At 32.4% G+C, this 10,906-nt stretch overlaps 2 protein-coding genes across 2 annotated transcripts; one reads left to right on the forward strand and one right to left on the reverse strand.

Moving 5' to 3' along the window:
* Positions 1-792: 792 nt before the first annotated feature.
* Positions 793-1,653, forward strand: LOC106378506 (nucleolar protein 12-like). Its single transcript, XM_022696686.1, has 4 exons — positions 793-922; positions 1,207-1,247; positions 1,315-1,407; positions 1,492-1,653. Exons 1-4 carry the CDS (start codon positions 793-795, stop codon positions 1,651-1,653), a joined length of 426 nt encoding a protein of 141 aa, XP_022552407.1.
* LOC106381894 (protein VARIATION IN COMPOUND TRIGGERED ROOT growth response) lies at positions 1,181-9,814 on the reverse strand. Its single transcript, XM_048747910.1, has 2 exons — positions 2,981-9,814; positions 1,181-2,885 (listed from the first exon to the last, which is right to left on the reverse strand). The coding sequence occupies exons 1-2, from the start codon at positions 4,148-4,150 to the stop codon at positions 2,877-2,879; spliced, it is 1,179 nt and encodes a 392-aa protein (XP_048603867.1). The 5' UTR covers positions 4,151-9,814; the 3' UTR covers positions 1,181-2,876.
* Between the last annotated feature and the right edge of the window lie 1,092 nt (positions 9,815-10,906).

The following is a 10,906-nucleotide window of genomic DNA, read 5'->3' on the forward strand; positions in this document are numbered from 1 at the left end:
TCTTCGGATATCCAATCTCTCCTAAATCAATACCCGTTCGGGTATTTTGTTATTTCGGTTCGAGTTCGGGTAAAATGCTCACCCCTAGGCAAAACGTTAAGCTTAACTTGGTTAGGACATCCAAGACCACGCCGAGACGGCTCTAGACGGACGGCAGCGGCACGCACGGTTATCTTCGAATATCCAATCTCTCCTAAATCAATACCCATTCGGGTATTTTGGTATTTCGGTTCAGGTTCGGGTAAAATGCCCACCCCCAGACAAAACGTTGAGCTTAACTTGGTTAGGACGCCCAAGACCACGCCGAGAAGGCTCTAGACGGACGGCAGAGGCACGCGTCGAGTGTCCTCTCTCTACCTGAGCAGTTTAAACATTTATGACACAAGGCCCTATTTATACTGCTCTATGACTCTTGTATTCCTTGGTGTGGGACATTTGTTGGTTTTGTCATTTAGACAAAAGTTGCAGTGTTACATACACCAAGCTACCAACTTCTAAGCATCATTTCTCATTCAATCGATTTTAATCTTTTTTGAAGTGTGAATATACCAGGTTGTAGTACTCATTACAAGCTTTACAACGAGCTGATTATCCGACCGCAATAACCAATGGTTTGGCCGGAAACGTCATCGAAAAATCAGAAAACATCAGCCTCTATATTCTTTGTAAAAACAGAGTTCCAACATTACCCAATGGATGAATTTAGAGGCTGATGTGAGAACGAGTACGAGTACTGAGAAGAGACATGAGACTGAGAACGAGTACGAGTACGAAACGAAGAAGTAAAGAAGCATGGAGATCAAGGAGAAGAAGAAGGTTGGTGAGAAGAGGAAGAGAGCTGATGAGAGTAAGCTTCTTAGAACTGTTTTCGTTGGGAACTTGCCTTTGAAGGTTAAGAAGAAGCTCATCCTGAAGGAGTTTAGTAAGTTCGGCGACGATACGATCTGTGCCAATTGTTGATGTGAGTTTCAGAACTTTTTTAAGTAGTAAGGTTAGAGTTTGTGTGTGTATAAGTAGCTTTAGTTTTGATTTGATTTAGTCGAAAACGACGAGGAAAGGAGCTATAATGTTGTAGCAATTCAATGATAAAGCTTCAAGGTCTGGTCTATGAAAACCTTTTGATATTGAAGTTTCTGTGAAGGAGAAGTCTAATGTTAAAATCTTTATGAAAGTGCAGTGTTAATGCTTATGTTGTATTCGAAACAGAGGAACCTGCTGAAGCGTCTCTGGCACATAACATGTCTCTGGTAATATAACAGTTTTCTCCCTTTTTTTCTCTGTGGTTGAGTCTCTAAAGGTGTTATGTGTATTCAGATTGCTGGGAATCATATCCGTGTTATGTGGATAGACCATTTGTATGATTCTATGAGGACAGTCTTTATGGGGAATCTCCCTTTCGATGTGAAGGTTAGTACTAGTAGTAATCTCAGAACTCTCTTCTTCAACCGCGAATATTCTCAGTTTTTTTGTGTTTGTTTTTCTCTAATGCAGGGTGAGGAGGTGAATCAATTGTTTACTGGTAAGAGTAACCTGGAGAACAATGTGGAAGCTGTTCGTGTTATTAGAGATCCCCGTTTGAACATTGGAAAAGGAATAGCCTACGTCTTGTTTGAAACACGGAGAATAAATGCTTTGATTTTTTTTAAGGTGTAGGAGTAACTTATAAGATCCGACTAGTCCTTTCAACTTAATATAGGAAGCTGCAAATCTCGTACTCAAGAAAGGATATTTGAAGCTTAGAGACAGAGAATTGAACCGCGAACTTTGTCTACTGCTAATAGGTACACTACCAACATAACTACTTAATTATTTCTGTTCAGAATTGGCCCCTAATAGTTATATAATTTTTCAAGGTCCCAAGCATATGTTTGATTGGCTTGTACTCCGGTACAGCCCTGGTAAGAGCTTCAAAATCCGGTGATGACAAGAAGAAGACATATCAGAAAAGCCCTGCACAAACAAAGATGAGACCAGATAAGGAAACAAAGGTGGTAGTAATAATAGTGCTGTGAAGCAGAGAAGCCTGAAGCGGCCAGCGGTTGAAAGCGAAAGCAAATGCAAAAGGCTCAAAAGAGAGTATTGGTAAGGGATTTGCAGGAACTAAACGCTAACAATAAAGCCGAACTCCTTAGAGCTTCTCAAGAAGAAGAAACCAACGCGGTTTTAGGTTGGGTTTCTTCTTTCAGCCATAATGTGAACCTTTTTCTTCTTCCTTACCTTTGATAATTGTCGTTTTTGTGTTGGTTTTGTGTCATACATGATATAACTCATCTGTAAGGCTGCAACAGTTATGTTTTACTTGCAAGTTTAAAGAAAAGTTATATTCATAGAGATCTTTTTAACATACTTATTTTACGAACACACAGAAATGTGCAAGTGTTTATGTGGTTACACTTACTTGTTAAGTACAGATTTATAATAAAGAGTTCAAGGTTCTTATGGGATTTTATGTGGTTATTACTCTGAATCTGACTCAAAGTCTTCAAAAGCTGCTGCCAACAAGGAAAGGCACAACGAGAGAAATAGAGGAGAAAGTTGAGAGTAGAAATTTAATTACTCGGTAATCAAATACCATTTGGCTTCCTCCAGCTTTCCTGAACACAAGTAATAAACCAAACCAGCAGATTGTTTGAGAATCTGAAATGTCAACAGGGTTAAAGTAACACTAAGCTTATCGAACTGAAGCAAACTGTGTCGCAGAGTTTAATTGTGGCCACCCGATACAACAGGGGCATATTCAGAAACAATCCAGTGATGAATCATGAATGTTATGTAACATAAGCTTACATTGGAAAAGAGTTGAGAGAGAAAATAGAAGTTCATAGCAAGAAGCTTACCGTATTCGTTTTCTTGTCTCCCTATTCTAAGTTTTTATTTCACGAAATCTGCAGAAAACAAAAGAGTCCCATTAATAGAAATAATGAAAGAGCCTTGAAAAAATAAAATCTGAGACATCAAGAGCAGTCTGTTGAGTTCTTACCCGCATTCGTTTACTGCTTGGTTCTGTTACTTCATCTTCGCCTTCAGATTCTTGACTTTCTCGAGCTTCATTAGTCATATTGCCTTCAAAAACATGTGCTAAAGTGTTTGGATTACCAAGTCGGTTGTCCGCCGATGAACAGTCCTCCTCTGTGATTCTTATACCCCATTCTTTTATGTCAATAGGAATACCCAAAAGATATTTGACATGAATCTCAATATCCACGTGATCGAAGTTCATTTCCAGAGGGATTTGAGACATCTGGCAGTCCAATATATAAAGACCAAAATCCTTCTCATGAGAAAAGTAGTCCACAGGAATCTGATAATCCTTGGTGTCTGCGCAGAAGTCTTGTGCCCGATCATAGGAATCAGAGCAGTTCCGAAAACTGCCTTTGAATCTAAGCATATTTCCGAAATTCGGACTTTGAAAACTGTCGGAATCAAACACAATGCAAGCCCTGAATCTGAGGAATGATTGCGTGAGAGAGCTGTGAAGTAGAGGAATGGTGAGAGAGGAGGAGGTTCCAGTAGTACAGTGAGTGAAATATGAAGGCACCTCTTCACCTGAAAACTTCACTCGACAATTTGAATATGTTTTCAGTTGAAGCATAACTTCTAGATCCAAGTTTAAGCAGTTGGTGAAATCAAAAAGGGGTGTTCGCGTATCCTTCCAGCTTGTTGGACTATAATTCCAGCTTGTTGGACGATCATTCCAGCTAGCTCCAGTCAGTGCCTTGCAGTCTGAAAATTCAACTTGATGAAGATAGTCATGTTTAGAAAAGTTTAGGTTTACATATTCTAACTTGTTGCATCCATTCATCTTTATCATCTCAAGCTCAGAGAATTTCTCAATCCAACAAGGAACCTCTTCAATGGCTGTTTCGTCTAGAAAGAGCCATAAGATGTTGGTCGAGATATCAGGAAAAGTCCTCAACCTTGAGCATCCACTGAGATCAAACACTCCAAGTGATGGGATGTTCATCCCGGTGGGAAGAGTCTCCAGATTTTCGCAGTTCTTAATTCTCAATTCATATAGTTGATGGAGATTCTGAAATGAAGAAGGAAACTCCACCAAGGTTGGGATATCCGACAGAAGCAAATACTTCAAAGAGGGAGACAGCATCGCCATGATAGGAGTAAGGGGCTGAACCAAATACACAAAAATCATCTTCAGCCAGGCTCTTTTCTCAGATATAATACAATAAATTAGTGAATTTTTATCATTTAGTGTTTGTCCGTTTTAATTTAAAACTAAAACTTGACCCAAGCCTTCGCATAGGCTTTTGATTTAACTTGTGTTTAAAGCAAATTCATAAACTGCAAGTTTTATAAAAAAATCTCATGTATATTTTTTATACTAGGATCGGTCCGCCCTACGGGCGGGATATATTTTACTTTTGATCTAGGTTATTATTTTGTATGATTTTGTGGTTTATGTTTTAAGTTTTCATTTGCAAGAGATGTGTATGATAGTGTATGATAACGTGTTTTGTCTTTTATAAAGTTTTAGGTGAGGAGGGATTATATGTGATAATATATATTTTGTTTATGTTACAATAGTTGATTATGTTGTTCAAAAAAAAAATAACTTTATGATACTATATATTAGTTAAATTTTACCTACTTTATTAAATTATTTGATATATAATGTGTGTTTAATTTGATGATAGTATATTATCTTTTATCTGTAATTCAACGAAAACATCAAAATATTGAAATTGAAAAAAAAATATGAAAGATGAATACATTTTTTAAAAGATGATTTGTTTATCTTTTATATAAAAGTTATATATAATAGTTATGTTATTATTATTTACAAGATGAACATATAATGGAGTACGAATCAAAACCAATTGTTTCGTGTTAAGAACATCTCCAAAAGAATTTTCAAAATTTCAAAATTTCAAAAATATATTTTTAATGGAGCTACGCGCGGGAATAATTTTCTTATTATTTTTGTTTTTATAATTGTTGTTATATTTTTTATTTTATGTGTTAAAATTGTTTAATGTCAGGAACTCAATCCAATCTTGTTGCTATTAACTAAATTTTATAATTAAACTTATTTTGGTGTTGCATATATATCTATTGATTAGTTTTGTTTTAGGTTATCTTAATTTATTTATACTTTTATTTATTTTATCATTTTTTTGTATTACATCTATACTTCTAGCCATGCAAATATATAAAACATTTATGATTATATCAGTATAGAATCTATGGTTAATTTTGTTTTGGAATTCATGAGTTTTTTTTAACACATTTAGAATAAATCTTTTTGTTTATATTAATACAAACTGTTTTCTTTTTTTTGTTCTTATGTTTTTTTTTGTTATATTTGGTTTATATGTTTTCCAACTATCTGTTGTGATTTTTAATAATATTTTGTTGGTTTGATTTTAATGATTTAAAAGAAAACTGACATATTCACTTATTTAAAATTTTTGTAGACTTTGATTTGATGAAATGTGAACCCGTTTTAAATATCTTTTAAAGAGAAACATATATGTGCTTTATGAAAATACGACGTATATGTTTTAAATATCTTTTAAAGAGAAACATATATCTTTTAAAGTTCGTAAACTCGTATGACTTGCATCCTATTTTTCTATTTTCACGTACAAAATTAACAAACTTGTCTTTGTGCAGGTATTTAGAAGTGGGCTTTGGAGTGGGCTGCTGTAACAAAGCTAGAGCTAAGGCCCACTAACAGTCACCTGACCAACTCTAACCTAATTTTTTTTCTCTTTCGACACCATGAATCAAACAAAATCTCCTTTGTCTTGCTCTATTCTTTTTTTTTTGAGCAATCGTCTTCCTCTATTCTTCATACCTAATCTTTTCCTAATCTTCGTTAACCTCCAAGCTCATCCTAGCACCAAATCCATTGCCACTGTTTTGTCTCAGCAGAACTCCAAATCTAATCATCTCCAACAATCTTTAATCTCCTTCTGAGATTGAATTAAGCTAAGCTTCTTATTCATTATCTGATTTTGTTGCGATGACAATATCAGCGACTCCGTCAGGACTTGTTGTCATGTCTATAGAGGCCCGACTTACCGGATGGTCAAAAATCCAGTCGATCCCGATGCGTCTCCTGTCGCTAATTTTTGTATTCTTCCGACAATTTTATCTCCGTGGAAAGCGCATCCATATTCGGTTGAGTCAGCTTGAGAGAGATTCGCGAATCTCACTCATACCTCCTTAATCGATCGAAGCTCTCCTTTCTAGATTTGACTTAGATGTCGATCCCGACCTGTAACTCTCGTCGACTTCTTTGAGAACAACAGTCTGACCAACCAAATCAAGGTTCGAAACCTGAGCTTCCAATTTATTTTCTGGCGAACTTGGACCATCAAGCTTAGGCTCTTCCAGTGAGACTCAGGTACGCCTCTCTTGCTTCTTCTTTCACAGTCTGCTCAAAGAATTTTTTTTATGGTTGTGTGGAATGAAATGATGATGTTCACGGGTTTCAAGCTCACCTTTTATAGCAGAAGATTCACCGACTGGAAGAAAAAAGATATTCATTGAATAAGGAAACATGGAGGGGTGGGTAATTAAGAAGGTTGTCAATGGCAACACTGAATGCATCCCTTAACGGTCCGGTTTCCCTTTGCCGTCGAGAAGGAATGCAGACAAATCGACACAAATGACAGCTCTTACCAAAGATTGGCCGTAAAATTCGTCTCTCATAACCTATCCAAAACTCCATGGTCGGTTTAACAAATCAGAGTTTGAAGAATATCATGAACCTTAAAAATAGATGATTGCAAGATTGTCAATATTGGGCTTCGACAATGTTTTCAGTTTCAGCTCAACTCTATAACAAAACTGAAAGCAGCAGCCCACTCTATAAATGAAACGCAGAGTATTTATAAAAGGGACACGTGTCGGCTTCTCATGACTCGATTTTGTGACTTGGATGCTGAGGTGGTGCAACAGGAGGGAGACAAATATTTTTTTATATATATAGATTTTGTAATTTATATAGAGTATAATATACTATTTTATAATATAGATGTTTGATAATAATGTTTTTTTACATAATATTATATTAAAAAATTACAACTTGATACAATTTGATGTAGTATAGAAAAATTTTATCTCTCTTTAATACATGTGATTTAGTCAATATTCGTACAATATTAATAATGGTCTGAATATCGATTTGGTTGAATAAACTTTGGAATTGTAATTAATTAATTTAAATTGATTTTAAATACAATGGCATAATCTATAAATAAAAAGAAATACAAAAAGGAATTACTTAATTTATTATAATTGCAATGGCTAAATGTATAAATAAAAGAAAGTACTAAAAATATTGATATCCATATTTCCAAACAATTTTCATTTATACTGCTATTCATGTTTCCAAACAATACTAAAAATTACTTCAGTTTTAATAATATAAATTACTATTTGATTAATTGTCATTTTAATTTCTTAGCAATCAAATCTATATATCAAAGTTTTTTTAAAAGCTACTATAAAGTGAAGAATTAAAAAATATCCTATATTATCTTTGAAAAGTAACATTCATTATATTTGTTTTAGTTTGAGTAATGAATATAACTCAAAATGTTACTAATCATAAATTAATTTTAACCTTTTAATATTTCTATCTGAGTTATAGTGCTTTACATCTGAGTTATATTCTTTTTTTTTGTGTAAAATTATTCGAATGATATAATAACATCAACAAAATTAAGTCATGTATGAAAGTCTGAGTTAGTATTTTTTGACATTCTATTAGCTATCCTTCCTACATTCATTTTTTTCTCTTTAACATAGTTCAAAATATATTAAAGGCCCTTAATTTGATAGAGACCTTTGTCTATGGATAATTTGATTTCTATGAAAAATCCGGAATAACAAGTTATTCAACAGATATCACCCGTGCATCCACAAGAGCTGATTATACATGCTCAAAATGAATATGATGAATGGTTTGACTTTGATGTGAATTTGAGGGTTTCAGAAGAGGCACAAACAGTACGGTCTGACAAAAAAAATATCCAAGCCTTAAGTTTACAGAATATTTGCACATTAAATGGATCTTGGAATCAAAAATCGCAGTACAGTTAATATGGGGATGATTGGTTGGGACGGTAGATATTCTGGACAGCTAAAATTTAGTCTACAGCTATATATGTCAACCAATCGAGCTTTGTTTTCTTTGAAAAACTCACAGAAAAAAAAATTCTGCAAAATCAAAATATTGCTGTAGAGAGCTTTGTTTCCAGAGTAAAAAATTAGTGCTTTAGAAATCTACAACAAGGAAAGCTACAGCAAATAAATTTACAGATTAAATTCTACAATAAAAAATATAAAACTACAGCACTTACCAATCATCCCTATGGTTGAGTGTAGCTGAATGGCTCTAGGAATGAATAATTCCTATAGTTTAGAAACAAAGAAAATACAATCTAAACAACGAGCGCTTATTTGGTTTACGGAGAACATGCTTCACCACGGAGATTGCCAGTACTTTGAAACAGATTGTAAATATATAACCTCAATGATTCAGGAACCAAAAGCATGGTCGAGCTGAATGGCTTTAATGTTGTTTTTAATTAAAAAAGTTATATACCTAATATTATTTATAAATATGGGAACTTTTATAATTATATACATACATATAATTAAACCCTAACAATAATCACTAAACCTTAACCCTATATATTAGAGTAGTTTTGATTAAGTGTATTTTTGAAAATGCTAGCAAACTTATGGTATTCTAAGAAAGTTTTCTACATATATTTCAATATAATTTTGTTAAATTTGTAAGTAATATTTACATTTCTGATATATTTTTACTTAAGTTATATAATAAATGTCATCACATTATTATTATTTGTATCTGTTTAAAAATATTATATACTACAATCTATATATCATTTTTTCTCAATCATATGCTTGTAAACAATAACTAACTTATTAAGTAAATTTATAATTTGTTTCACATATGTTTAACGACAAGTTACATCAAATCATAACTTTTATTGTAACTTTAATGCTAGATTTACCAAGAAATTTTATGAGTTAGTACTTTTTGGTTTTCTATTAGTCATCCCATGTTCACTTTTATTAAACAAATTAAATAATTTTTGGTACATGTTATAATTGTTTACGTTTACCTTTTCATTTGTTAATAAAACATCATTAATAATTTGATATATCTTTTTATTTGTTAGTCAATTGTTTTTACAAAAAATTTTAATTTCCATTTTAATTATTCAAACATAAATTTTCTTAAAACTTTAGTTTTTATTTCTTAAAATTATAAAAGTTATAAAACTAATGTTATTGATATATATATATATATATATGGGAACTTTTGTTATAAATATATATATATAATTCAATATCTTTCGTTAGTTTTCAAGGTAATATTTTTAATTTCTATAATCTGTTATTTTTATCAAATTTATAATAAATTTCATTAATCTTATTATTATTTGCAGTTGTTTTAAAAATTATAACAATAAAACACTGCAATTTAGACATCAAAAGTTACCAATAAGTTTTTTTTAAATAGTAACTCATATTTTTATATCAAACTCACAACGTAAATCTACATATTTTACGATATAATTTTTTTTAACAAATTACTTATGAGAAATTGCCAAAAATACTATTTTCAAAGTACTGCTTTTCATGTTTACACTAACCATTTTTATCCTCACCTTTAATGAAGGATAAAAAACGTTTATAACATTTTGATTAACTTTGACAAAAAAATAAATAAATGGTTAACTAATCTAAATTTAAAACATCAACTTTAAATCCTAAATCATCAACTGTAAACCCTAAACCCCGAAACATAACTCTAAACCCTAAACCCCGAAACATAACTCTAAACCCTAAACCCCGAAACATCAACTTTAAACCCTAAACCCTAAACCATAAACCTTCAAATCTAAACCCTAAAACATCAACTCCAAACCCTAAACGTAAACCCTAAACCCTAAATCTAAACTTAAAACATCAACTTTAAACCCTAAATCATCAACTCTAAACCTTAAACCATGAAACATCAAGTCTAAACCCTAAACCCCAAAACATCAACTCTAAACCCTAAACCTTCAAATCTAAACCCTAAAACATCAACTCTAAACCCTAAACGTAAACCCTAAACCCTATACTTTTCTGATATTCGAACCCTAAACCCTAAAACCCTAAACCTTCAAATCTAAACCCTAAAACATCAACTCTAAACCATAAACGCAAACCCTAAACCCTAAAACTCTAAACCTTCAAATATAAACCCTAAAACATCAACTCTAGGGTTTTAGGGTTTAGGGTTTAGGTTTAGGGTTTAGGATTTAGGGTTTAGGATTTAGGGTTTAAATTTTAGTGTTTAGAGTTGAAGGTTTAGGGTTTAGAGTTGATGTTTTAGGGTTTAGGGTTAATTTTTTAGGGTTTAGGGTTTAGAGTTTACTTTTTAGGGTTTAAGGTTTAGTGATGATAGTTTAGGGTTTAGTGTTGATGGTTTAGGGCTTAAAGTTTAAGTTTAGGGTTTAGGGTTTAAAGTTGATGTTTTAGGGTTTAAAGTCGAAGGTTTAGGGTTTAGAGTTGATGTTTCGGGGTTTAGGGTTTAAAGTTGATGTTTCGGGGTTTAGGGTTCGTATTTAAACAAAATAGTGTTTAAGATTGATGGTTTAGGGTTTAGGGTTCGTATTTCAAAAAAAATAGGGTTTAGGATTGATGGTTTAGGGTTTAGAGTTGAGTTTTAGGGTTTAGAGTTTGAATTTCGAAATAGTATAATTCGAAAAAATATTAAAAATATTATTTTTTATTTTTTTAGATTTTTATTTATTTAAATATTTATTTATCATATATATAAAGAAAAAGTGCTTAAGAGTCTTTTGCCACCTAATGAAGAAGATATTTTTGAAAATGTGTCTTTAGTGATGGTAAA

Source organism: Brassica napus, chromosome C2 (genome assembly GCF_020379485.1).
Source record: "Brassica napus cultivar Da-Ae chromosome C2, Da-Ae, whole genome shotgun sequence".
NCBI classification, from domain to species: Eukaryota; Viridiplantae; Streptophyta; class Magnoliopsida; order Brassicales; family Brassicaceae; genus Brassica; species Brassica napus.